This window comes from Epinephelus lanceolatus, chromosome 22 (genome assembly GCF_041903045.1).
Source record: "Epinephelus lanceolatus isolate andai-2023 chromosome 22, ASM4190304v1, whole genome shotgun sequence".
Lineage (NCBI taxonomy): Eukaryota > Metazoa > Chordata > Actinopteri > Perciformes > Serranidae > Epinephelus > Epinephelus lanceolatus.
The window spans coordinates 34,843,525-34,871,516 of NC_135755.1; the positions used below are offsets into that span (position 1 = coordinate 34,843,525).

At 40.1% G+C, this 27,992-nt stretch overlaps 3 protein-coding genes across 3 annotated transcripts in view; 2 read left to right on the plus strand and 1 right to left on the minus strand.

The window, feature by feature from the left end:
- The first annotated feature begins 681 nt into the window (after window positions 1–681).
- On the plus strand, window positions 682–20,707 carry arrb2b (arrestin, beta 2b). The gene is made up of 14 exons (XM_033651632.2): window positions 682–822; window positions 8,475–8,505; window positions 8,619–8,679; window positions 9,646–9,690; window positions 9,775–9,971; window positions 10,820–10,947; window positions 11,949–12,084; window positions 12,164–12,248; window positions 13,609–13,681; window positions 15,056–15,193; window positions 15,314–15,397; window positions 15,789–15,862; window positions 16,253–16,304; window positions 19,203–20,707. The coding sequence occupies exons 1-14, from the start codon at window positions 800–802 to the stop codon at window positions 19,300–19,302; spliced, it is 1,227 nt and encodes a 408-aa protein (XP_033507523.1). The 5' UTR covers window positions 682–799; the 3' UTR covers window positions 19,303–20,707.
- A 148-nt stretch (window positions 20,708–20,855) lies between these two features.
- On the minus strand, window positions 20,856–27,767 carry med11 (mediator complex subunit 11). Its single transcript, XM_033651633.2, has 3 exons — window positions 27,499–27,767; window positions 25,115–25,245; window positions 20,856–23,183 (listed from the first exon to the last, which is right to left on the minus strand). Exons 1-3 carry the CDS (start codon window positions 27,566–27,568, stop codon window positions 23,019–23,021), a joined length of 366 nt encoding a protein of 121 aa, XP_033507524.1. The 5' UTR covers window positions 27,569–27,767; the 3' UTR covers window positions 20,856–23,018.
- pelp1 (proline, glutamate and leucine rich protein 1) overlaps window positions 27,767–27,992 on the plus strand; it is a 31,060-nt gene continuing 30,834 nt past the window's right edge. Inside the window, exon 1 of the mRNA XM_033651630.2 lies at window positions 27,767–27,948. Coding sequence (XP_033507521.2) covers window positions 27,808–27,948 — 141 coding nt within the window. The 5' untranslated portion in view covers window positions 27,767–27,807. The remainder of the gene's footprint in view (window positions 27,949–27,992) is intronic.

Here is a 27,992-nt window from a genome sequence, read left to right on the forward strand (position 1 = left end):
CTTTGGGCAAATCAGAGTTGATTATTTTAATTAAAGGGTTTATGGCCAAAATGTACAAGGCAGTGCTAAGAGGGCAGCCCTATCTGACCCCTCCCTTGACCTCAAAGGGCTCAGTTAAAACACCAATTACATTTGCACAGACACTTGACTTGACATACATGAATAAACTACATTAATAAAGGCATCAGGGAAGCTGTAAGCCTTCCTTACAGCCCAGAGGTAATCTCTGGAAATGTAATCAAAGGCTTTCTTTTGATCCAGCCCAATAATATAAATTCTTTCTTTTTATCTGGTTTATTCACACTCTCTCTGAGAATACTCAGATAATCCTACATTAATTGCACAGGTATGTTCCTTATCAATATTTTTTTGTAGTACATCATAATTATTTTTAGCAAGTATCTTCTAATCTGTATTCATAATAGTTATATGTCTATAATTATCTATGTCAGTGTCATCACTTTTTTTTATATAATATACATAAAACATTTGATAAAATGAGTCCCCCATACAGCCACTGTTTAAACCCTCACTGTCCCACTTTACCAATACTCACCCTGCGCATACCAGCAGCCTAGTTGTAGAGTGTATGCATTTTGATTTGCAGGTGTATAAAGTTTTGGGGTGGTTGTGCTGTCCATCGTGTTATGTGGGAGTGGTTTTTGTCCATAAACTGCGGAAATAGGCTGAGTTATTCCAGAAAAAAAAGGAGAAAAAAAAGCTGGCAGCAGACAGCCTGGACCGGGACAGACAACACAGCAGCATATATTAGACATACTGTCCACACAGCACTGAGGAGATGGGGGACAAAACGGGGACCAGGTAAGACAATCATCCGGTTGGCTCGAATGCGTCAAAGGCTGGAAGTACAAGACTAGTCTCCTGAGAAAAAAAGGGAACTATTCAAACTCCCTTTAAAAAACGAACAATTGAAACCTCTAGTGTGTTTATCGCTGTTCGTAGCCTATCTGCAAATGACACCACGACCACAGACTTAATTCACATAGCCTACCTGTAACTCTCCTCGGTGGATTTTCGGTCTGACAGTTGAGTTATTTATTTATTTATTTATTTATTTATTACAATATCTGGATAAATATCGATTGATGGTAATTCCGATTTGAAGAGAGGACGCCAAAAAATGCTTAAAGGTTTAAAGTCTTGTCCTATCCTGCTGTTAGGTTTGACTATAAACAAGGTAGCAAGAAACTGCTATAAAATGTATACATTTTGGAAAGTCTGGCGTAACTTCCTCATATGAGAAAACGAGGCGTATTGTGGTGTTGAGCACCAGCCGTAAGAATGTAGCTACAGTTTATGCATCTCAAATAATCGTTTTTACTTTGTCGTAGATGATTCTTCGAGGCATAACGTTACACATTTATAGTAATAGGCTGAATAAAACTTTGTCAAACACGGCAGGTGTTTGACAGCACTCACTGCTGTTTTCAAGACATTCCCGAAATATTTTCATTTCCTATGGGAGGAAAAAGAGCCCGATGTACAGTAAATTTTAATCAGTGTCAAAAAGTTTTAGCACAACACTCCGTTGTAACATGCAGTATTATCTTACGGAGGGTTCAACAGTGTAGCTGGGGTTTCTTCCTCTACAGTGCCACTAGGAGGCGCCAAAGACAAATATTCAAATCACAGGGGCTTTAAAGAATAATTTCACAATTTTTCAAGTCTGTCTGAAAACAACAGTGAAGTGATTTGTGCAGTGAGATATAATTTACTTGCTGTGAGCATTTCTCCTCTTCATACCTGCCACTGAAAGATCCCTGTCTAAGAAAGATTTTTGACCAAGATTTTTTGGCCCTGATCCCGAGTCTACTCAGGATTCCCTGATTCTGAGTACTGTTATAGCTCTGATCCAGTACTCATATTTACTTTAATTCATTCATTCATTCATTCATTGGCTGACATATGAGATGGACAGCCATTCATGCTCACGTTCACACCTCCACACAGAAGGGCTACCTCCCCGGGTTTGAACCACTAACCTTCTAGCTGTGAGGCAACAGTGCAGACTGACTGCTGATAATCATTTTGCATTTTAAGTTTAAAAAAAAAAAAAAGCTACACAGTTTCAAATCAGCACTGGATGGATTCCACACTTTACATCTGTTCTGTTCATGTTTTATAAATAAACAACCCTCTTAAATTATAATTTCCTTTATTTAATCTAAATAAAATTTTAATACAGACAGAAAGTATTTCCAGTGTTTTTAAATGCACAGTGTCTGGAAGTTTTAAGGTGTAGGATGCTATAAACAATTAATTTGTAGATTCCTGATAACCTGCTTTATGTATTATTCTGAGGGCTCTTTTCTGAAGTTTAATTATAGGATCTATATTTGTTTTGTATGCATTTCCCCAAATTCCAGCAGAGTAGGACATGCATGACACCACAAGTGAACAATACAATATATACAAACATTTGTTATTTAACAACTCCCTTGTTTTATAAAGAGCAGCAAAAGATTTAGATTTTATTATGTTCTATGTGTGGCCTTCAAAATAGTTTATGTTCTAAAAAGTCACTCCTAAAAAATTTGTTTCAAATACTCTTTCAATTTCAACACCATTTAAGTTCAGTTTTATTTCACAATAAGCCCTAACGCCACAGCAAAACATTTTTCCCAACATGATCAATTACTTTTCTACTGTTTTTAATAACACTTTCATGTCATCATCTAAACAAAATAAATTTGTATCATCAGCAAATGTTACAAATTTCAACATATTAGATACCTTACAATATAGTTTAAATAAAGTATAAATAACTTAGGCCCCAATACTGAACCTTGTGGAGCACCACAGGTTACTCCCAGAAGATGTGATTCAGTATTATTGATTTTTACAAAATGATGCCTGTTATTGAATAACTTTTTAACCAAAGTTGTGCGACATGTCTTATACCATATTGTTAACATTTCTGAAGAAGGAGGGAATGATCGATTGTGTTACATAAATCAATGAATACACCTACAGTACAGTGTGCTGTTTTTTATCTGCTGCTGTTGCTATATTTTCTACAGTCCATCACTGCTAAAGATGTAGATCAATTACTCCTAAACCCATATTGATAGTCACTCAGTAACTCATATTTCTCAAGAAAATCATCCAGTCTGTGTACAAATATTTTTTTTAAGTATTTTAGAAAATTGAGGTAGCAGTGACACATGTCTATAATTTGATACCATATGCTTGTCACTATTTTTTATAGATTGGAACCACTTTTTCAATTTTCATTTTATCAGGAAAAAGTACATGTTTTGATGACAGTCAATTACTGCTTAATTGATATGTCAGCACTTTCTAAACAACTGTAACACATCACTCTCACAGACTCCACCAAGGAGCACTGAATTACATTTCAAAGGCAAAATCAAAATTTATATCTTCATCTCTAGGAAAATTCATTTCTTTTGCCAAATTTGGGCATACATTAACAAACACATCATTAATCTCATAACAACTGCTTCTACGTTATTGATAATTGAGTGTGTTGGAAAAGCGTTTTTTCTGTGATTTCTAATTAAATCATAAAGCGCATTTCAGGTAGCCTTTTGTATTATTTTTATGGGTTTGTTACAACTGATCATAGTAATCTTTCTTTTTGGGAAAGGAAGGATTAGATTTTGATAATATCTTGTGGAGGTCAATGTCTGCCTGGCTGCATTTCCAAATCTTTAAAATCTCTTGACATTTTTTTTTTTTTAATCTGATTCCACTTGTGACTAGAACTGCCAGTTTATAGAAGATGGTTTTGTGAACTGTAGAGTGTAAGAGTGTGAACAATATTTAAATGAAACTGTGGGCTGGTTAAGCAGGGATGTATCCTGTCCTTAGTGCTGACCTCAGTTGCTTCATTCCCTGCTGAGTTGAGTTTTGTTATGATTACAGACTTTTTTTTTGCCTTTGAGGATAAGGGGTTGACAGGAAGGGGTTCACATGTTAAGGAAGTAATGGAGGTTTTTGTCGATAATCAGGATGTGCATTTTGTTCTTTGACCCTGTTTTCTTTCCTCAGAATGTAAAAGGCAGCACATTCCTGGACAGGGACATGCTAATGTTCTTAAAACTGCAGCAGTGTGCATAACCTTTAAGCTGACATGGCCTGAATGGTCTTAACAACAGCTCTGCTTTTAGGCCAGTAACAGTCTTTTTCTATAATAATGTAAATAATGAAGACAAAGTTTTCATTTTGTGTTGTTGTGGTTGTATACATGGGCTGATAAGTTGCAACAGTTGGTCACAAAATAATTCCTGTCATACTGGCATACACTGGCCACATTTCCTGGAACACACTTCACCCTCTTCCTGTTTAGTTTAAGCATAGCCTCTCTGCTCTCTCCTTTCTGACTGGAGAGGATTTCTCAACTCCATAACACTGACTGTCTAATGTGCTGACTTAGCTAAATAGAACGTAATGTGACAACATCTAAATGGACAGGAAACTATGAATTCCCTACACTCTTTAAAGGTAAATAAGATGAGTCATTTGACCATTTGACTGGGACTTAGTGCAATTATTAAATATAAGAGTAAAACTGTTCCAACGGTAGAAAAATGTAACCCCTTATCTGATTTTAGTTGTGATGTTAGCGAAATTGTGTAGCCTACTCACTTGTCTGTTTAGTTTTATTAAAATGATCTGCTTCTCAGGTGTACTGGTAACTTGTGAAATATAACATGACATGAGTTACCCAGGTCTTGATTCTCCACTTCTCCACTGTTCTTCCTAAGAGCTCTAATTTTGCAAAACAACCAAAACGCTTATCATAATTATGTCAGTCAAATGCACATATGGCTTTAATTAGTTTTTGTTTGTTTGTTTTCTTATCTTTTAAAAAACTGGGTCTTCAACAGGTGTTCTGCAACCCTAAGGGGACCTACAGCATTATTGTTTAATACTTTACTGTAATTTGAGCTTTAAGGTTTTTTTTTTGTTTGTTTGTTTTTTCCAAAAATTAAAATATATCTAAAATTAGGGCTAGGCACAGTTCAAGCTACCTTTAAGGTATCAACCAAAATAACCTGGTATCAAGTAGTACTGACACATCTCCAGTCAAATGATGCATGCAATCCTTTTTTTTGGCTGGGGGTCTGGTGAAGTTTTTTTTAGATATGTTTTTGGGCATTTTGCCTTTAATGGATAGGACAGCCAAGTGTGAAAGGGGGAGAGAGGGAGAGGGAGAGAGAGAGAGGATGACATGCAGCAAAGGGCCACAGGCTGGACTTGAACCTGGGCCTTGTATATGGGACGCCTGCTCTATCCACTAAGCCACCGATGCCCCAGGTCTGGTGAAGTTGAGTGTGGTGTAGCCTATTTGAGGGAGTTAGGAGTTTAGCATGCCAAAATACACATTAACATGAATCCAACATATTAATAACAAAGATAGCTAGCTAGCTAATGCTATATTTCTGTGCAGCATAACAGCAAGGTAAACTAGTAAGCTTACACTTATGTTCTGTTGAAATATTAATTGCATTAGCTTATTATTCCAATTGTACAGATATTCTTGTGAGCTACTACAACTGCTGCTGACATGGTAGCTTCAGGCAAGCGCAAATGAGAGAAGACCCAAAAATATTCAGAGAATTATCTCAAGTGCAACTCAATATTATACAATATATGTAGTAGGGGGTTCCTGTTCTGTTTCTCTTTGAGCTAAGTTGTCCTTGGCCTGAAAAACATTAAAGACCCCTGTTGTAAGTTAGAATTTAATAAAGCAAAGCCTGCAAGCTAGTTCAGGCAGCCAACTCCAGTCCACTGACATGGCTTACATCTGACTGCTACAATCCATCCAACCAACACAGTCTCACAAAAATATGTCAAATGGACACAACCTCTAAACAATGTATTATGTTGTGTTAGGCACAAAATGTGTTAAACATGCTGGCAACATGAAAATAATGCCATTGCAAAGTTTTATGAATGATAACAGTTTCAAACACGTTGTTAGGGATAGATAAAGTCAATGCAAAGACACAATTAGAAGTGAATTCCTGCTGGGCAGCATGAAGGACGCAACATGAATGACATGCAATATGTCAATCAAGCCACGGGAATGACGCTAATAGTGTGATTTTGTGTCATACACTTACCTGCGAGAGTTGAAAAATCTGAACTTCAGCAACCAATTCATACTGAGATAGCCAGTCAGCGTTCAGATCCTCCGGGAACATATGACCCTGAGGATGTACTGACGAAAGTTCATTCATCTATTCAGCGATTTCTCGTGTATATGACACAGGTTATTTGTGCATATGGAGCAAGTCAAAACAAAATACTCTAGCGTTCAAACTTGCATGAGTAATGCAACGCCAAAATTTGCATCGCATTTGGTGTGAACACAACATTAAACTTATGTACTTTGTTAAGTTACGTAAAATACCTTCGCAAAATACTTTCCATAGTTATTTTAAGACTGTAAAGTCACATAACTATGTTGACTTTTAATTTCACAGGAGACACAAACGGTCTCCTAGTTGAAAGTCAATGTTTGTTTGAAGCGCCTGTCTGACCTACCAGGATTTTCTCACTTTTTATACTTAATTTGTATGACAAATTACAAATAAAATAAAATTACAAATTAACATGTTGGTGATTACAAAGGGGTTACATCCGTATATATTCTTTTTGGTAAAAAGGCTGTAGATTATAACATTAATTCTGTTGCTTGCATCTTTTCACCATTCAGAATGCCTTCTTTTGTCATAGCCTAGTTCTGGATGTTTTTCAGCATAATTGCAGAGTTTTAAAAAAAATGAAAAGAAATTAATCAAAAAGTAATCAGATGTAATGAGCAGGGATGCACGATAATATTGGCGCATCATCGTATCAGCCGATATTAAGTTTAAAATTGAATATCAGAATCGGCAAACATGCTAATAATATCGGCACGTCATCTGTATTGGCTAATATCAGCTTTAAAATGAACTATCAGAATCAGCCATCATGCTTTTTCTTATTTTGCATAATTTATCAATATTACATACATTGAAAAGTATTGTATTTCATGTCTCTAGCTGCTGGTGGGCCATCACGATAAGAGTATGTATGCATAAAATAAGGTTAATTACACTGCAGAAGAGACTTGATGATCACTAAAATTAGGTGTGGGGGAAAAAGTGGATATATCAGTATCTCTTTTGGTTATCAGTCAAATGAGTTGTTACAAATCAGCATATCGAATATTGGCAAAAAATCCAATATTGTGCATCACTATTAATAAGTTACATTCCAACACTGGAGCAGTTAAAATCATCACTCCCTGCTTTCTTGTGGGGAGTGACTAGGTCAGAGCCTAGATGCCAAATATCAACACTGTACACATTCTACATTCACATAATAATTCATTTTATTTTTATTCCCACTCATTGTTTTTTCACTGTTGTGTGTGAAGATTTATGTAAAGCCTGTTGAATTGCTTTTATGTTTGAGTGGTACTATAAAAATAATTGATGATATCTAACACTATAACAGAACCAGGGTGGAGATTTCCATGAAATGAGTCTGGAATAGTTCCTTGAGTGTGTTTTTCTAAAAACATTTTCTCTGATTAATTGTATTGTTCTTTGTTAAGTGCTATGGCAGTTTTCCATTGCAATGACTAATGTCCCCCTTGGGATCAGCTGTGTACTTTAACCTAATCAGGCACACATGGTCATAGACAGGCCACAAACACCATACTGTTATTGAATCTGCTCTGTTCTGTCACACATATAGAGACTGCTGAGAATAAATGTCATTCATGGTCCGTTTTAGACACTGTGCGAGACTCCAGGACACACATTTAGTTGTAGCCTAGTTTATGCTGACCTTCCTGTCATACAGTTCATTGTCCTGTCAGCCATCACTGCTGCTTTCTACTGTAACTGCTCACTTTTGTTTACACCAAGGAATGGTGTACTGTGTGTGTGTGTGTGTGTGTGTGTGCGTGCACGCGTGTGTGCATGCGTGTGTACTTATGAAGCACAGGAAATATGATGTGATTATACAGCGCTGTTTGTGTGTATTGGAGTGTAATGTGATCAACAGTTCCTACACTCACAGCTTGTTGTTGGTCAACCTAGATGTAGTTGTATAAAGACAACTGGACACAGTGTTGGAGATGGGGTCCATTTCATTTATTCATTCCTATCAAAGTTTCTCAGTGGTGCATGAAGCCAAAAACGTTTGACTTTCTGGGTATAAAATACCCGGATCTTCTGCATCATTTGGCCCGTACAGCAAGTGCAGTAGAGACTTTTGCAGCCAAGCAGCTAACCTCTGGTTGCTCAGTGCTTCTACACTTGAATCTGCAGGTGTTGCTTGAATAATGTCAGGGGACATCTTTTAACAAAGCACTGCATTCAATTTGTGGAGCTCAGACCAGTTGCTTATGCTTAAATAAATCTCTAATTAAAATTTTACGTAACCTAAACACTATGTTAACAAGATATGCTCTCTCCCTTCCTCTGCAGGGTCTTCAAGAAGTCCAGCCCTAACTGCAAGGTAGGATATGTGGTGGGGGTTGTCATCATTGTTTCCTCCTTTCTCAAACATCTCCTGTTATGGAGTATCCTCATCAATCCATTTTTTTTCTGTCTGTCTCTTTCTGCCCACAGCTCACAGTTTATCTAGGGAAGCGAGACTTTGTTGATCACTTAGACCATGTAGATCCAGTGGGTGAGTCTAAACAAACTTCAGCTCCAACTTTTAAATTTATTTTGTCCACGGAGGGCAGTTGGTTTTTCGGCGAGGCATATAATACATAAAAGAACATAGACATACAGCCCAGTAAGGGGGAGGGGAAGTCTCCTGAATACAAGTGGACTAGAAGTCCAACAGCAGAAGTCACTGGTGTCCAAATTTGACATTTTCACGGTGTACAAAGCACAGCAGCAATAACATCTAAAAAACATGTCAAGGCAGATAGAATAAATAGCTGCAGAATATAAAGGTATATAAAATAAAATCAAATAGAATTATCAAGTTGAAAGGAATCAAATTCAATCAAACTAAATAACTAAACTGAATTGAATTGAAGTGAATTGATTTGAACTGAAATAATTTGAATTTAATCAAATTAAATAAAATTAACTGAATTAATATCGAATTGTATTACATTCAACTGAAACAAATTCAGTCAGATTAGATTATTAGAATTAATTAAATTAAATGATGAAGGTGGTTGAACCTCGTCTTTATTTAAGAGCAAGAGTCCCTTTTTAATTTAGAAATTTATCACTAGTACGTTTTATGATTTTATAGAGTTTATAGTAACAGCTGACACATTTAACTTCAGCACACTGATGGGCACTAGGGAAGTTATGGGATGCTGAGGGCTGCAAAGGACACAGGCTGTGTCCAAATTTGGGCAAAAGAGGGCTGTGTTTCTCAACTGCATTTGAGGGAGCCTGAGATGAGACAGACCTTGTCGGGCTTTTTTATGTTTGGTTTAGAAATCAGCCTCTGAATTGGGGTGCAAGTATACATACATACATACACATACACAATGTAGAAAGATAGTACTTGCCCTCAAAATGTTGAAGTGTTCCTTTGGTTAAAGCATATCTGGATAATATTTATCATGTGTAGACACAATGTTTTGATCTACATTTGTTCAACATCACTTGTGTGTGTGTTCTAAAGATGGAGTGCTCCTTGTAGATCCGGAGTACCTGAAAGATCGAAAAGGTAAAGTTTGACAGACACAAAGTAACAGAGTGACTCAATGACTGATTGACCTTCCAGTTCATCAGTGTCTTTGTCCATCCTCAGTGTTTGTGACTCTGACCTGTGCGTTTCGTTATGGTCGAGAGGATTTGGACGTCCTGGGCCTTTCCTTCCGGAAGGACCTGTACATCAGCACCATCCAGGCCTTCCCTCCTCTGCAGGAGAAGAAGACGCCTCTGAGCCGCCTGCAGGAGAGGCTGCTGAAGAAGCTGGGTCAGCATGCCTACTCCTTCCATTTTACTGTAAGACTTGGAAACACGACCACCTCACTCTGACACTACTATAGACCAGCAGATGGCACCATGTATGGTAGCCTCAGCCAACAGTGTGTTAATGTGTGAATGTGACATGTAGTGTAAAAGTGCTTGTGGTCGCAAGACTGAAAAAGTGCAGTCCATTTACCATACGCAGGCTCTGCTTGTAAACTGATGATATAGCCAGTTAGGCTTCTCCAGGAACACATAATGTGCCAGTAAGAGTTTGTAAACAATGACAAAAAAACCCAGAAAAGTGAAAAGAACAACATTATAAAAGTAGCTGTTGGTGCAGTTGGCGTTAGTCTGGTGGAAGAATATAAAAAGTTAAACTGCGTATAACAAGTCATGTATATGTGTTATTTTTCAGTGATAGAGGGTGAAAGATAGCCTCATATGGCTCCAAATGATGTCATCAGCTCAAGATGACAACACCCTTATCAGGGGAATTAGAGCTCCATTTTTGTATAGTGAGAGGAAGTGGAGACGTGTTGTCCATCGTTGGTCTGGACACAGACAAAGTGATAGCACTGGGCCTGGTAAAAAAATAACCACTGACAGAATCTATACAAACAAGTTGCACTATCAAGAAAGAGAATCCTCGGAGGGATTTTTCCTGCAGTAAATCAGTATTAACAATTATAAACTGCTTCTTTTTAGATCCCAGTGACCACTTGCGTGTAGTACACTGTTCAATTTCAATTTTCAATTTTATTTATAAAGCCCAATATCACAAATCACAATTTGCCTCACAGGGCTTTACAGCATACAGCATAGCTGTTATGGTCACTACTATGATATCAAACAGCTCACATACTTACTATTACCAATTTCAGATCCCCCAGAACCTGCCCTGCTCAGTAACCCTCCAGCCGGGTCCAGAGGACACCGGGAAGGCGTGTGGTGTGGACTATGAGCTTCGAGCGTTCTGTGCCAAGACTGCGGAGGAAAAAATCCACCAAAGGTTTAACACATTTACACACCTGGCTGGGACTACAACCAAACTAGCACTCCTAGAGAGGGTGGTTCTCTGAGAAACTCAAGAGGCTAGACCAGTGCTGGCCCATGGCATAGGCAGTATAGGCCAATTGTCATCCATAGGGAGCGCCACAAATGGCTTACAACAACATAACGACATAGCAAAGCCTATTCGATAATAAAGATGTAATAGTTCATGTAGTTCATTCTTTGTGGCTCAGAGCCCACATACAGTCTCTGGGTTCAGGGTCCAGGGCCGAACTCAGAAGTGGGACCAAGAGTGAGGACGTGAGTCCTTGGATCCGAACAGTTCAGTCTGACAGCAGGCAACTGACAAGCAGGTGGGAACACTCACGCTGAAACGTGGCAGGAAAACACCACACAGCCACAGGCAGACGGAAATCAGAGATGCTGAGGCGTGGTTCGGGACAGAAGGGTGGTGAGTTTACCAGGACACAGACGACATAGACAGGTCAGAGGCAGACAGGGTCGGTACCAGGGAATCAAATCAAAAGTGAATGCTGGAAAGTCTTGCCTGAAGGGAAAGGCAGAAGCTGCTTATATGCAGGGAGTGCTGATGACAAGCAGCTGTGTGCACAGGTGAGTGGAGTTATCTTGATGAGGGGGGCGTGGCTGGCAGGTAGAATGGAAAAGGGAGGGAGAGCGGGGGAGCAGAATGCAGGCTGTGACAAGAGAGGCCTTTTTTTCTAGGTTCCTGCCAAACCCCGGCCCCCCTCCCCAGCTAGGGGGGGAGATGGGTGAGTTATTCGACGTCACATGTCACCCGTCGCGGGCTGTATCGTTATTATGTCAAAAAGACAAAAGCTCTCTGGTGCCCACTCAACTACCACTACGCTACTAAGATGAGTGTACATGGAGAAAAGAGCATGAAAACCCAACAAATCTGTGTTGCAATCAGCAGGAGGGGAGCTAGTTATTGTTACCTCTAAGCACATGTACATGTATGAAAACCTGTTGTTTATGTAGGAACTCTGTGCAACTGGTGATCCGGAAGGTTCAGTACGCTCCAGAAAAGCCAGGTCCACAGCCCATGGTGGAGACCAGTCGCAGCTTCCTGATGTCTGATAGAGCTCTACACCTTGAGGTCTCACTGGATAAGGAGGTAACACACTCACACACTTTGATGTGTTGTTGTTTGATGATGATGGGATATACACATCGCTATGTCTCTGTTTCTCCAGCTGTATTACCATGGTGAGCCCATCAATGTCAATGTCCACGTCAGCAACAATTCCACCAAGAGTATCAAGAGAGTGAAGATATCTGGTAACTCCACCTACTCTTACACACACTCACACTGTTGTTTCAACTACATTGCTTCAAATACAGAACTGAAAGAAATTTTGCACCTCTTGACACTACAATTTATTGTTACTGGCAGGGGTGGAAATCCCGGGGAGGACAGGGGGGACATGACTCCCCCTTCAATAAAGCTATACCCCCCTAGAATAATTTGAGACACAATTAATAATTTTTTAACAATGCAGTAGTATTTATTAAAAGCACAATGTAAGCGGTGCTCATTATAAAAGCGCAATAATGTGCTATTTAAATCTTAAAAGATTTAGTCCCCCCCTCCCATTCCTAGTAGTGGTATATCCCACGGCTAGTGGTATATCCCACGGCTAGCAGCCGTTAGTACTTGGCAGCAGTTGCAGCGTGTGGCTGGACCCGGCTGCCCACATCGCGCGGGGTAAGATGTACACTCGCAGATACAGTTTAACTTACACAAGTTACAACACATCCCATTTACTGTTACAACAAGCCCCAGGCCCAGGCTGATAATATAAACTGTCTGCAACATTTCTCCTGCATTGTTCAAAAGCCAGAGTTTAGTGATAGTCAGAGAGGACAGGAGAGAAAGAAGAGGGAGAGGACATGACAAGAGCAGTCAGTGATGGAGCGGCTCGTAGTTAATATCTGTAGGCTCTCCACCTGTCAGTGAGACAAACATGACAGACGTGCAGTTTAACTGACGAGGAGCGGCCATTACGCGCGATTATTACACACGGTTTTGAGGTGCGCAGCGGCAGATCTCACAGCACACTGTTTATAAACCAGTTCACCAGTTTAATTGCAGGAAATGTTTATCTCACTGCCGGTAAAAAAATGAAAAAAACAAACAAAACGGTTTGCTCCTGCAGCCAGCCAGAGAGAAGGATCCATTCCACACACCTGAGCCAGATGAAAAAGAGGGAGAGAAGGAGAGAGCGCACAGGGAGACCTGCTCTGTTCCAGACACACTCAGCACCTTGGACAGCACGGCGCACCTGACTGTTGTCGTTGTGTACATGTTAATTTGATTTCAGTCATTTTGTTTTAAATCTGGACATGTGCAGGTGGACTCAGCCAGTGCTAAGAAAGGTCCTATGCCTGCCTGTTGGAGAGACAGAGAAAAGATTAAAGCGTCAAATTGCGGTAAAAGATGTATAAACGACAGGCTACAACTTTTTTTCCTTGTCCCCCCCGGAATTATTCTCTAAAATTTTACTGTTTATTGTCCCCCCCAACTATGAAATGGGATTTTCGCCCCTGGTTACTGGGTGCTACAGTTAGAGTCTAGTATTTCATTCTGCATCTACTGTAACCTGACTGCTAAAGGAAAATTCTCCTCTCTTTCTATCAGTTCGTCAGTATGCTGATATCTGTCTGTTCTCCATGGCTCAGTACAAGTGTGCAGTTGCCCAGGTTGAAGCAGAGTGAGTTTGTCTACTGTGCTTTTATCCTTGTTTGCACCCCTGCTTCATTTCTTTTTTTATTTCCTTTAAACCATGTTTTCTTGAGTTATGGGTACAGCCCAACCAGTACTGGATATTTTAGGCCGATACAAATATCCATATTTGAGATTTTTTTTTTATGCCTCTGTGCGAGTGATAGCCATGGCCAGAGGCATTATGTTTTTGCCTTGTCCTTCTTTCCATCCCATTCATAAACAAGATATCTCTCTAGCGCTTATCAGAATGTTTGCACTTCTCAACATTAATCAGTGGGTTCTACAGGGATCAGGTTTAGGTCCTGTTCTCTTTACAATCAAATAATTGTTGATAATCGTGAATTGCATTAGTATGCTGATAATCTCGCACAGCCAGACCTATCTTGTGCTGTGCTAGCACTTGAGAAAGGTGTGGTTAAAACCATCATTATTTGTTTATTGCAATTTTGCACTAAGGGAAAAAACCTGTATGGGTTGTTTGTAATTCTTTAAAGTTTAAACCAATCAAAATCGTCTTGGGCAGCGCTTAGCCCAGGATGCAGCGAAGTTGCCCTTGTAATATACTGTCAGGAGGGAATTTGTTTTGGTGCAATATTTGCATTTGAGGAGGTGAGCACTGGCATTAAAGTGGCTAAATTCCCACAAAATAAAATGCCACATAAAACATAAGAAGACATTTTAGCATGGACGTTGCTACCTCGAAAGTTGTTGTGGGAGACTGGTCTGGTTTTGTGAGACTAGTTTCACGTAGCATGGAGATTTAGAAAACAGACATTGCTGGCCAGTGACAAGCTTTATACCCACAGTCTTCATCGTGTGAGCTAAACTAGTATGCAAATGACACTATTTTCTAGGGGTGGGGGAAAAAATTGATAATGTTAATGTTACAAATATAAATTAAACTTTACATAGCCTACTAGAATAAAATAATCAATTACTTTTTCAGAGCAAGTTTTCAGACTGAAATCTGTATCTTATCAGATAAAACAGATATTAAAGTTTTCCTGTGGGGACAAAATTTACAGTTGAAAAAAGGTAATAAATCACAATACTTTACTACTAGCATTTACTCAGCAGTTGTATTGTGACTTAAATATTGTGATAATATTGTGATCCCCACCCCTTCTATTTTCTATGGAAATACATATTTAATTTAACATTGAATTTATCACCAACAACATATCTTACCAGCCTTGTCTTTTGCAATCAAGATTGAACTTTCATATTCAAAGTCTCATTTTGTTTTTACAGTTCCTTGCAAGCATTTAGTATGTAGCAACAGACAGAACTAATGGATCACTCTTTAACCTTCCCATTTTGCTCCTCTCTCCCTGACCTTTACCTCCACCCCTAACCTCAGTCACCAGGTTTCTCCCAGCTCCACCTCCTGCCAGGTCTACACTCTGACCCCGATGCTGGGTGCCAACAGGGAAAAGAGAGGCCTGGCCCTGGATGGACAGCTAAAGCATGAAGACACCAACCTGGCCTCCAGCACCATGTACATATACACACACACATGTACATGACATGATAAGAAAGGGATTCACTTTTATACAAACAAGCACACAAGATCATTGTATTCTCTCACACCTGTTTGCTTGTGTCCTGTATGTTGCAGAGTGAAAGAAGGGACCAACAAAGAGATGATGGGGATCCTGGTTTCCTACAGAGTCAAAGTCAAACTGGTGGTGGCTCGTGGAGGGTGGGTGAACACACTCACATTCAGTGCTAACATGTGCAATTTTTACACCAAAGTAGTGGTTGCATTGTGGGTAATGTAGGTGGCATGTTTTCACAAAGAGGAAAATTGTATGGAACAAAAAAGATATCTCCAGTTCTGTTGCATCAATTTGGATACTTATTTGTAAACTGTCCATTGTAGGTCAGACAGTGTTACAAGACTGAAATGCAAATCAGCGAAATACAACTCTTAATATTCTACTCCTGGTTTAACTTTGAATGAAGACAACTAACAGCTGTAAATCATGTAAATTAGTTGTAATATGGTGGGTGGTGACAAGGCTGTTCAGATAGTTGATTTTATATCTTGCATGTGTGTGTGTGTGTGTGTGTGTGTGTGTGTGTGTGTGTAGGGATGTGGCAGTGGAACTTCCTTTTGTCCTGATGCATCCCAAACCAGACCAGCCCAGCCCCCAACCACAGCCAGGTAGGACACACATACACACATTCTTGTACTTCATTCTTTGTGAGGACCCTCACTGACATAATGCATACCCTAGTCCCTTACCCTTATCTTAATCATCACAACTAAATGCCTACCCCAAACCCTTACCCTAACCTAAACCTAATTGTAACCTGAACCCCAAAACCAAGTCTTAACCCTCAAACAGGCCTTTGAAGAAGTGAGGAGCAGCTAAAATGTCCTCACTCTCCAAAAATGTTCTCACTCTACTAAAATACACATCTTGGTCCTCACTAATAAGCACACACACACACACACACACACACACACAATCACACACACATCTCATAACAGTTAACAGTGGAGCTGTTTATTGGAGTGTAATTTAATGACCTAGTGTGTTTTTGTTCCTAGTTGTTCCAGAGGCTGACGCTACTGTGGATAACCTCATAGAGCTTGAGACAAAGTAAGTGTGTGTGTGTGTGTGTGTGTGTGTGTGAGACACTTGTGAAAAAAAGATGAGATTTCTTTCAGCCCTCTACTAAACTTTTCTCACCATATTTTTGCTCTCAGACTGCAGAGTGTATGGTTGTGATTTGATTTAGCAACACAGCAAAGGGTTTGGATTAGAGAAATGTCACTTCACTGAATCTGAGAGCTGCAAATGGAACCAGGTGATACTATGTTTTGGTTAGTTCTTAAGTGACTTCAATAAAATATTAGATTACTAAGAATGGATCTACAGATGAGAAAGGTCACGTGACTCTTCTGTAAAGTCAGTGAGGTCCATCCAGTTAACCTGTATGAATGTTATAAGTTTGTGATCCAATATTAAAAATAAAACACAGAAATGGATGGTAGATAAAATGGATGCATATAAAGGCTGCCATCTTAATTGAACATGAATGGAAATGTGGACTACAAAACTTTAAAATAAGATGAAATAAAAAATTGTATACACAATACTGTCATCTGCATACATATGAATCTTCACAGGATCTCCTATACTGATTGGAAGCAGGGCTTGGCATTAGCACCCAATAGAGAGAGAGAGAGCGAGAGAGAGAAAGAGAGAGAGAGGGACAGAGAGAGAGACAGAGTCAGAGAGAGAATACAGACTTTTCATACATGAGAGAGACAAATATAATGCGGACCTACCGATGTGCATTCGATCCACATTGGACCCATTCATATGAGTGAGCCGTCACTTTGTGTGTCACTGTTACACCCCTTTTCAACAGTCATAGGCTGGCCTTACCTGGTTTGATTTGGTTTGGGTCATCAGCCCAGCATGGCAGAAATTTGCATTTCTGTTACAACAGGGATACCCTTGTAAGGGTGTGTCTTTAAATGATAATGTTTTGTCTCGACTGATGACGTTAAAAAAGCATGGGTTTTTCCATCACACAGCAGAGCAGGTAAAAGAAGTTTACCTGTTGGAGGTGAGCTGTTTGCAGAGGTGCAGCTCTTCATCGAACATCTCACTGTGACTGTTTCTGATTATACTCTTCCGCCCTGTGGTACTATTATACCTGCCTTTATTGAAAAAAAGCTGCTATCAAAGTTCTGCTAATTCAGTGATAAACACATTTCATTTTCTGTAGATTCTTCATAGTAAAATTCCCCTGTTATTTTGTTATGTAAAAACTTTAATTGTGAAGCAGCAAAATAAGGAAATGTTGAGTTTTCGAGCAGCAACTTACACACAAGTTATAATATGATGGATAGCGAACATGAAATTGTAAAATAAAGCAGATATCTAAAGTACAAACAGAATGCAGGGGAGAACCACAGAGATTAAGTTAGAAGCTACAAAAGTACTGAGAGCTGAACCCACAGAGACTTTTAAAAATGCCTCTCTCTCTAGTCTCCTGCAGACAGAGGTGAGTAGAGTATCGCAACGCACATGCTTGTTTGAGGGGTAGAAGCGGGGTCATCAGGTCAGCAAGACGTCACTGCTACCTGCTTGAGGGTGGGTGGCCCTGCTTTTGGACCTACTCTGGAGAAGGTCTATCTCTGGCGCAGCTCGGTCTGGCACGCTTGACTCAGTGCGGCCAAGAGTTACAGTGGAAAAGGTCCATTAGTAAAGAATGCCACCCTGGACAGGTCGCCAGATTATCACAGAGAACGTGCAAACTCCACACAGAAGGGCCATAAGCCTCAGATCTATCCCCAGAACCATCTGGCTGTGAGGAGACAGTGCTAACCACTGCACCATTTTCTACTACTTTGTATTACTAATTCCAGGTCCAGACAATACAACGTTTTTGTCCGTTCAGACAGTCACTATGTCAGATTAGGTGCTGTGGAATCATAAAATCTTGCCATGACTTGGCTGACAGACATAACAGACTACACGCTGGTCCACAATCAATCACCACTTGTCGTCTTTCACAACGTGCTTGTTGTCATCAGATTATTCTTGTACTATTTTTATTATCATTATGATTTCAGTCACTGTGGCTGTTCATTGTCCCAGCCGAACTGTTGTTGTAGTAACGCAAAAAGTGCCACTAGATGGCAGGAGCTACATTTGAGGTACCGCATGCAAAGCATGCAAGTCACTGAATCCTCCACAACAAGTTCCTGCATGAAAGCCTAGTCAGGAAATGAAGGGATTCTCTCAGCTGAAATTATGAGGGGCTTTTAATTTTAAACGGATACTGGAAGTGTGGAGTTTGGAATGACGTTGCAATGCATTAACTTTAACAGGACAAACGGGAGCAGATTAAAAATAAAAATACAGAAGGAATAATAAATTAAGGCCTGTGTCTATATATCTATAAATGAAGCTGGTACCCTCTGCAGTTGTGGTAAGTAAAGGCCAGTCACTATTTGTGAATTTTATTCCTTTATATCCTTGTGCCTCTGCTGTTTCAGGCCATCATTTTTCCATTTTTACTATATAATTGTAATATCCTAGAGGAAATATCAAAAAGTGCTTAAGTGTTGGTGCCATACAGGTGTCCATGGCAGCAGATTGCTCTGTGTTCCTATTGGTCAAAGTGATGGCTGTGACGGGAGAAGTCGTTGAAGACAAAAAGAAAATCACACATGCTAGACTCTCTGTTGGGATGTTGTGAGGTGTCCCAGACGCAGCATTGGTTGTTGACACACTACACAAGATAAAAGATGGATCATCACATAGGACACTCATTGTTGTTAAGATAGTAACTTTGGAAAATCATTAGCCACAGCCAAAAAGTTTATGTCAAGCCCTGATTGTAAAAGTGAAAAATAGAGGAGGTGCTGATATAAAACTTTATGGTGCACTTTTTGAGATATTTAAGACTTTAGACATCAATGCTCTGAACCAGCTTATTTTTCAAATCCAGGTAGCTGATGACATTCTTTCTCTTTTTAGTTCTTCCTCCCAGGCTGATGACCTAGTGTTTGAAGACTTTGCTCGCCTGGGGCTAACGGGGATGAAGGATGACAAGGTTGACAGCAACCCCTTCTGTTAGCTCCTCCTCTTCCTTTGCCAGCAGGGTTATGTGTCTGAGTGGAAGATTACGGGATGCCGCAAATAGATAGAGAACCCAAGAAGTGGACAGCAAAGCAATATAGCCTCCTGAGTCTTACCACATGCTTTAATCGTATCATTTACTCTGTAAGGGCTACCAGAACTGGTTGTATGTTATGAGATGTACCAGGAGCTCAGTGAGGCTACAGTAACAATCTGCTAATAAGAGTATTATACACACTGCTGTGATTCAGGAGCCAGGACACCTTTAAACCAAAAAATAATACTTGTATTTTTATATTGATAATAGGTCAGCTGTTGTCTGGTTGATTTATCCTCAGCCTCTTTATAATCATATCAGTCTAATGCATTTTATATCCGGAGCAGAAGAAGCCAGAGGGTAGAGTTCAATAAATAGCAGGAATAACTTTATTTTTATAGTTGATTTTTTTGTTTGTTTGTTTGTTTGATTTTTTTGCTGCTGGAATCAGGGCCCAGTTGTTCAGAATTAATCTGATGGGATTTGATCAAATCTTGAAAACAGGTTGTTTAGAGGGAATAAAGGATTCTGAAATTGGATTTAATCATGTAATCCAATCTTGATTTTGAACTGGATCAAACTTTCTGTGTGCTTCAGCATTTGCAAAGCCCTGTGGATTCTTGCAAATACCATTACAGCTCTCACTGGAGCCAGAGGAACCTGATTTTTTTATTACAGAATATCTGTCTCATGTACTCCTGTCAGAATATAGCGACACTTATGACAAAAAGTTTTTTTATAAACGTGTGAAACTGTAGCTTTAAAGCGACCATCTGGTAGTCTACATTGTGATGTGTAGAGTCCCATTTAGAGACTGGTTATCTGGATTTGATAATATTGAAAAGTTTGCATCAGGATCTGGTTGATCCAATCCAATGTTGCCTTTACAAAACAGCACAAAATTAAGATGGATTAGCTGATCCTGGATAGCAAAACATGGGATTTCCAAATCCACAGGTCTCATTTGTAAATATTGCATATGCACAAAACAAGGCCTGAAAGAGGCATACGCCACTTCCCACGCAAAAGCTGTGATCTATAAAAACAGACTTGATGGGAGAAACTTTGACCCGTGCTTACAATTATTGTGGAGATGTAAAATTGGTGACTCAGATGGTTAGTTTGAAGCCTGATTTTAGAAACTGTCAAAATATTTTTTGGCACACACCATTTTTGGCTTTAGTCCGTACGTACATTTTTAGTATGGATCCTACACAGTTTTTTAAATAAGATCCCACATCATTCTAAAGCCAGGTTACATATTTTGAACAACTGTGCCCAAAGCTTTGGCGTACATTGATCATTCTGTCTGTACTGTATCACCATTTAACACACAAGTCAAAAAGCTAGACAATCAATCTCTCAACAGGCTCTTGTGTTTTTTTATCTATGAAGATGCATGATTTTTTTGTTTTTTCCATGGAGTTGTAAATGTGAGCAGTGTAAATGTTAAGTGTAAGCTATCACAACTGTTAATATAATCAAACTTGAGATTTATAAAACACTTAAAATGCTATGGTCATTACATCATTTTATTGTTTTGTTTTTTTTCTTACTCAAAATGAAATAAAATGTACAAATAATCAAGTGCTGGAAGTGTCAGATGGAGGCTGAAAAACACGAGACAAGATTTTGAAATGGGTGGCTGGGCTCAGCCATAGAGATAAAGCGAGGAGCTCAGACATCTGAAGGGAGCTTGGAGTAGAGTGGCTGCTCCTTCGTGTCAAAAGGGGCCAGGTGAGATGGTTTGGTCTGATCAGGATCCTCCTGAGTGTCTCTGGTTAGAAGTGTTTCAGACACGTCCAACTGGTGGGAGACCCCAGGGCAGACCCAGAACTTGTTGTCCGACCTGGGAACACCCCTGGATCCCCCGGGAGGAGCTGGAAAGCATTACTGGGTACAGGGACATCTGGATTGCTTTGCTCAGCCTGCTGCACCCCCTGACCCAGCCCAAGCAGCTGAAAATGGGTGGATGGAAGACTTCAGACTGATAAAGTTCAGTGAATTGTGGGCAGTTGCATGATACATCATTACCTACAGTATTGTGGAGCTAGCAAAACAAGTCCAGATTTAAGAGCATGGAGGACAAGTAGAATGACATTATTATGGATATACAGCTGAGGTTTTGAAGACCAAACAGACTTGGTAAAGATTTGGGGAAAAAATTGGCTTCAGTAACTATCCACTGCACTTTTATCAGGATTCCCTGATTTATGACTGTCATACAATGAATCAAGGTCCTGGATGGACATTTTAGTCACTTTGATCTGACATGTTAACTGCTGACTTTAATGAAGGAGACCTTTGCTGGTCAGAGTAAATTATGTTTTTATGCCTCCATGATGGCAGACCCCATTGTTTTCCCATTTTGCAGACACATTGGACCACATTTTCCCCATTTGAGTTAGCTGCTAACGACTATCAGCTAATTTTTAAACCTCCTGTGGTACAGCGCACACATAATATAGAATAATGTCAAAACATCACACTTGGGCCACCCATGATCCTGTCCTACGGCTGTCCTGTTCATTCAGACCATTTCAGCACTGTTACTTCCTCTGATGGCAGTTTAAAGGCAAGACAACTCTGTCCTCCCAGTCCACCAGCGAATCTTATATACAGAACAGTGAGGCGGCATAATGGCGTTATATTCCTGCTTGAACAGGCAGTGTAAAAGGGGCTTGTGTGTGTCATTATGTTAAAATGTTGAAAGACATCTACTGTAGTGGGAACTACCACAGAAGTAGTTTTGAGTACTTTGCCTTTAACTACCAAATTATATTGAGTCCAAGTGGATATTTGTGCCAAATTTGAATTAATATCTTCAAGTACTTCTTGAGATATAGGCTAGCGTTTCTGAGAATGAGACATATGCAGGGTCACAGTGACCTTAACCTTTGACCATCAAATTCTGATCAGTTCATTCATGAGTCCAAGTGGATGTTTGTGCTGTTCTCGATGTTGTGTTCAGGAGAATGGGATGGACGGGTGGACAATCCGTAAACATAATGCCTCCGGACATGGCTATCGCCAGTGTGGGTGCATTAAAACAGAAAAGAATGCAGATGGACTGGAAGTTCGACGTTTGCTATGATTGTCAGCATCCAGTGAGTTAATATGACCTCCAGTGAGCTGCTGAGTGACTGTCATGGCCACCCAGGACCATGATACATGCTGTGACAGTCTTAGCCAGTTACTTCTTACCGTGCTTTGTGCCCAAAGCTGTAGAATTTTTCCCTTACACTCTCAATTCTTGGCTTTCATCACTCAGTATTTTTGACACTAATAATATCCCACACAGCTGTGGTTCTATTGGTGAAGAAAATTGTGTCTCTGCTCTTCCTCTGCTAGATTTCTCATTGTATGACGTGGCTTCAAGATCACAAGACCAAAAATGCTGAAACATTTGGTACATCTTTGTAATTGTATTAGAGGTATCTTAACAAGGTCTACATATGGTCTGCAATAGACATCAATAAGAAAAAAAATTACCACCAAACAACAAATAAATCTCGAAATGCACCATACACTTCTTAGAGAAAATGTGTTGATATATACAAGAGTTTTTCTTTGAGTTTCTTTGATACGTCAGTGTTTGTGATCATAAAAAGGCTCTATGAAAAGATGTTAAGGCTGGAGGCAGGTTAAGTCACATCACAGTGAGGTTCTCTCTGCTCTCATGTCTGCTGCTGCTGTTGCTGCTGCTGTTGCTCCAGCATGACTTCACAAGTCCGTCCCAGTTCTCCCAGTTTGACCTTTGCATACTCTGCTCTGTTTAGCGCCATCTGACAGTCCTTCCTTGCTGAATAGGTGGAGCCTTCGTGAGGCTGGCCTGTAGCTACCTGAAGAAAAGACATATCAGAGATATCAGATAACTATCAGATAAAATAAAACAAATTAAAAAATGAGAGAGAACAATAATAACTTCAATCCAAAAAACCCTGAGAAACAAAACCTACAATTTTATTGTAAAACAAAGTAGCATGCTTTTTAGTTTAAGTTACAGCTTTACCTTTTAAAGAGTTTTGTTTTCAGTGTTCACGCTAATATGCAAGGATATATTTAACATTAAAACTACTATATATAACTACTTGATATAATTGACAAAAGAACTGCATCGTCATGGAGGAGCAGTTGCAAAACAGTACTTGTGCCATGGGACACTGTTTTTGTTGCTGTGGTCTCAGTAGGTTATCATGCACAAATAAAAACACTACACTGCTCAAAAAATTAATGGAACACTTAAATCACACATCAGATCTTGATGAATATATTATTCAAGTTGAAAATCTTCACTGATGTACAGTGTATAATTTGTTGATAACAAAATGACATAATAATGGTCAATGGAAACCAAAATCATCAACCCACTGAGGGCTGGGTTCAAAAATCACACTGAAAATCAAAGTAAAACATTGAAATCACATGCTGATCCAACTTGTGTGAATTTTATCACAGCAACTCATAATGTGGCTCAGTAGTGTGTACGGCCCCTGCGTGCCTGCACTCCCAACAACGCCTGGGCATGCTCCTGATGAGTTGGTGGATGGTGTCCTGGGGGATCTCCTCCCTGACCTGGATCAGGGGATCAGTGAGCTCCTGGACAGTTTGTGGCAGTACCTGGTGGTCTCGGATGCACTGATATGTAACGTCCCATAGGTGCTCAATTGGATTTACGTCAGGGGATCAACAATGGCATCAATGCCTTCATCAACCAGGAGCTGCCTACACACTCTGGCCACATGAGGCAGGGCACTGTACTGCACCAGGAGGAACCCAGGGCCCTCTGCACCAGCGTAAGGTCTGACAGTCGCTCTGAGGATTTCATCCTGGTACCTAACAGCAGTCAGAGTATTGTTGGCTATGACACGGAGGTCTGTGTGACCCTTCAAGGATCACAGAACCACCACAAAACCGATCATGCTGGATGATGTTACAGGCAGCATTACGTTCACCACAGCATCTCCAGACTCTTTCACACCTGTCACATGTGCTCAGTGTGAACCTGCTCTCATTTGTGAAGAGAACAGAGTGTCAGTGGTGGACCTGCTAATTCTGGTGTTCTATGGCAAATGCCAGTCAAGGTGCACAGTGCTGGGCTGTGAGCACAGGTCCCACTTAGAGGATATGGGGCCCTCATGCCATCAGTCTGTTTTTGACATTTTGGTCAGAAGCTGGCATAGCCTGCTGGAGGTCCCAGCAGCAGGACTGGTATCTGCCAGAGCCTTGTAGGGCTCTGGCAGATACCGGTCCTGCTGCTGGGTTGATGCCCTTCTACAGCCCTGTCCAGCTCTCCTCATGTGACAGCTGGTCTCTTGGTACCTCCTCCATGTCCTTGAGACTGTGCTGGGAGACACAGCAAACCTTCTTGCAACCATACATATGGATGTGCCATCTTGGAGGAGCTGGACTACCTGCGCAACCTGGTTGGGCTGCAGGTACTGCTTAATGCTACCAGTAGTGACAAGGACACTGGCAGAACACAAAACTAGAGAAGAATCAGTCAGGAAGGATAAGGAGAGAGCAACTGTCTGTGGCCACCATGTGTAAAACCATTCCTTTTTGGGGCTTGTCTTGCTCTTGCCTCTCCATTGCACCTGTTGTCAATTTAATTTGCACCAAAGCAGGTGAAACTGATTCATAATCACGTGTGCTTCCTAAATGGACAGATTGATATCCCTGAAGTTTAACTGACTTGGTGTTTTACTGTGACAATTGAATTTTCATTTAATTTTTTGAGCAGTGTTTGTAACAGTACTGCTGTGTGTTTGACCTGTGTGAGGTAGCGGATCTGGCTGCTCAGTTCGCTCTCCACTCGGTTGACAGAGCTCTGGAACTGGACCAGCTGTCTGTCCAGGAGGCTGGCATTGTGTTTGTCTTTGGAGAGTTCCAGAACTATATTACCTGCCAGGGAAACACACAACGACATAAAGATGTATCAGTTTTATGACTAAAAATGTTAACAATGTCAGAAACATAATTGCACACTGCTATACAATTAGTTAACACAATCTATTGTGTTTTTGGCTACTAAGGGGTAGCAAAACAAGCTCTAAACACAAATTCCGACATATTGTAAACCTGTGAAGTTGATATGGTGAACATGTTAGCAAACAGTTGGCTGTTGACACATCCAGCAAACACAGAGCAACATTATCCTTTATTTGGAATCAGGATTGAGTCCACTCTCTTTAACAAGTAAATAAATAATATTGATTGGCTTTCAAAAACATATTTTCTTATGTAATTAATTAACCTATTTGGGGGCCTTAGAGCAACAATTTGCCCCAGATGATGACTCAGAAACTAGGGCTGGTCGATATCGACAAAATCAAATACCATGAAAGTTTCAACAAAATACTGTGATATCGAAATCATAGGTAGGGGTGTGCAATATCATCTTGTTCACAATAATACCAGTAAAATATTCAATATGATATGAAAAATTCATATAGTGATACTCACAATAGTTTGACTTGTTGACATATTAATGTCATACTGTTACCAAGCAAAATTATTAGAGACTGTGTGGTGGTTCCAAAAAGAGGAGCAGCTTCAGTAGTGTGAAATAATCTGTGGCGTCCTTAATGTTTTATGAACAGCCCTGGAATTCTCAGACTCTTTTAGTGACTTACCGCTCAGAGGGAACTCATTCAGTGGCTCCTCTGGCAGCAGCACAGCGTCTCTGCCTCTCCTCTCACCATGAACACACAGGAGTCAATGTCATCAAGTGATTTTGTCATAAACCTTTGGTAATGTAAACCTACGTGACTCTCACAGCTCAACACAAAAACTACTGATTGTGAATGTGTGATAGTTATGGGATCATAACAGCCTGTCACAGGTTACAGCATGATGATTAGAGGAGAAATGGCAGAGCATAAAAGTCCAGGTGGGAAAAAAAATCAACTCAATCATTTAGGATTTGCTATAAGAGAAGGAAATCACCCGTTGATTTATATACTGTAGATTCCTGGGAACATTTTTGTATTTGGGAGCTGTTTAAATGTGTAATTTGTGGTAGATTTTATTTTGATGAACTATTAATATTGTATACAGAATCTGAATCTCACTCTGAGTTACTGTTGTTTTCAAACTAAAGAAATGAGAGATCATTTTTGTTTAGTATTTACTGAATATTTGAAGGCAAACTGTTTTTTATTTATTTATTTTTTTTACTAATATGTCATATCGTCAAAAAAATACCCTGAAATATTATGATATTATTTTAGGGCCATATTGCCCACCCCTAATTTGTATGATCCACTCTTGGTGCCTTCACAAAATATTTCCACAATGAGATTTTTGAGAAATAATCATCTGTGATGTGGATTCAATGTCTAAGTGGGTGAAGGCGAATAATAGAACAACTAGAACAGTCTGGTAAATTCAGAAAATTACATCAATTTACTGTGATGCAGCTTTTAAAATCAGGAAAAGGCAACACTAACCATATTACAATATACAACATTAAGGCGATATCTAGGCTCATATCACAATATCGATACAATATCAATAAATTCCCAAACCCTACCAGACAACAACCAGTATACCTATGCTGCGGTTCAACTTGGCCCCAGATTTTGCCCCACATTTTGCAGCAAGACTCCTCACTGGTACCAGGAAGAGACCTATCACCCCGCTACTGGCCTCTCTCCACTAGTTACCAGTGAAGTACAGAATTGATTTTAAAATAGTTTGATTTGTTTTTAGAGCACACACCTGCTTACATCTCTGAGCTGCTCATCCCCTATTCCACCTCCCAACCCGTCAGATCTGGTGACCAGTCACTGCTCGCCTTCGTGTACCCAGTTAAAAACTGAAGGTGATGGAGCATTCTCAGTTGTTGGTCCTAAGATGTGGAATAGTCTCCCACTTACAGTTAGATCTTCCCCCTCTACTGATACGTTTAAAACCCATCTTAAGACCCAAGTCTTTTTATTTAGCCTTTTAATTACATTAGTATGACAAACCTAACCTTTTGCATTTTGTTGTTTGTGCAATTTTTTTTCCTGTTATGATCTTGTCAAAATATTGTACGCTCTTATTGATTTTATTTACATTTTCCTATTTATGTGAAGCACTTTGGTCAGCATACTGTTTAAATGTTCTACATACATTTATCTGACTTGACAGTTTGATTAAAATCGTCCTCACCGGCACACTGCAGTATCATCGCTATCTCCTTCTCCACATCCTCCAGAGCTCTGAGCCGCTCATTCGCCATGAGTAGACAGGAACCAGCTCCAACCAGCTGCTCTCCAATAAGTTCGACTGGAACTGTTCGTCCACACAGTCAGGTACAGACAGAAGTAACTCAAACTCTACTAGATGTTTCACTATATCCACCTCTACAAGAGTGAAGCGCGAGGGTTGAACGCCTGAAGTTGCACCACAACAAAGAGGTCGCCAAACCGACGTCACTTCGTCGCATTCTTGTGACGTTCGCCTGGCAAGCGAGGCAAGATGGCTGCATCGGCTTGGCTGCGTGGCCCATCAGCGATGCGACTAACCGAGGGTTTGGTGTCGGTTCTGAAAGAACAGCGTCCGGAGTATTTACCTGCTCTGTTGGCCAACTACAGGGAGCATGGCGTGTTTCAGACACAGGTAGAGCCCGGCCCGGAGACGCACGTTAGCTCTGAAGCTAGTTA

Excerpts from the sequence above, each read along its gene's own strand:
- arrb2b (XM_033651632.2), top strand. The coding sequence starts at position 800 with ATGGGGGACAAAACGGGGACCAG. Across the intron at positions 8,506-8,618 it reads AGTCCAGCCCTAACTGCAAG|CTCACAGTTTATCTAGGGAA; the intron begins GTAGGATATGTG and ends TTCTGCCCACAG. Across the intron at positions 10,948-11,948 it reads GAGGAAAAAATCCACCAAAG|GAACTCTGTGCAACTGGTGA; the intron begins GTTTAACACATT and ends TTGTTTATGTAG.
- med11 (XM_033651633.2), bottom strand. The coding sequence starts at position 27,568 with ATGGCGAATGAGCGGCTCAGAGCTCTGGAGGATGTGGAGAAGGAGATA. Across the intron at positions 25,246-27,498 it reads GATGATACTGCAGTGTGCCG|GTAATATAGTTCTGGAACTC; the intron begins GTGAGGACGATT and ends TTTCCCTGGCAG. Across the intron at positions 23,184-25,114 it reads AGATCCGCTACCTCACACAG|GTAGCTACAGGCCAGCCTCA; the intron begins GTCAAACACACA and ends TCTTTTCTTCAG.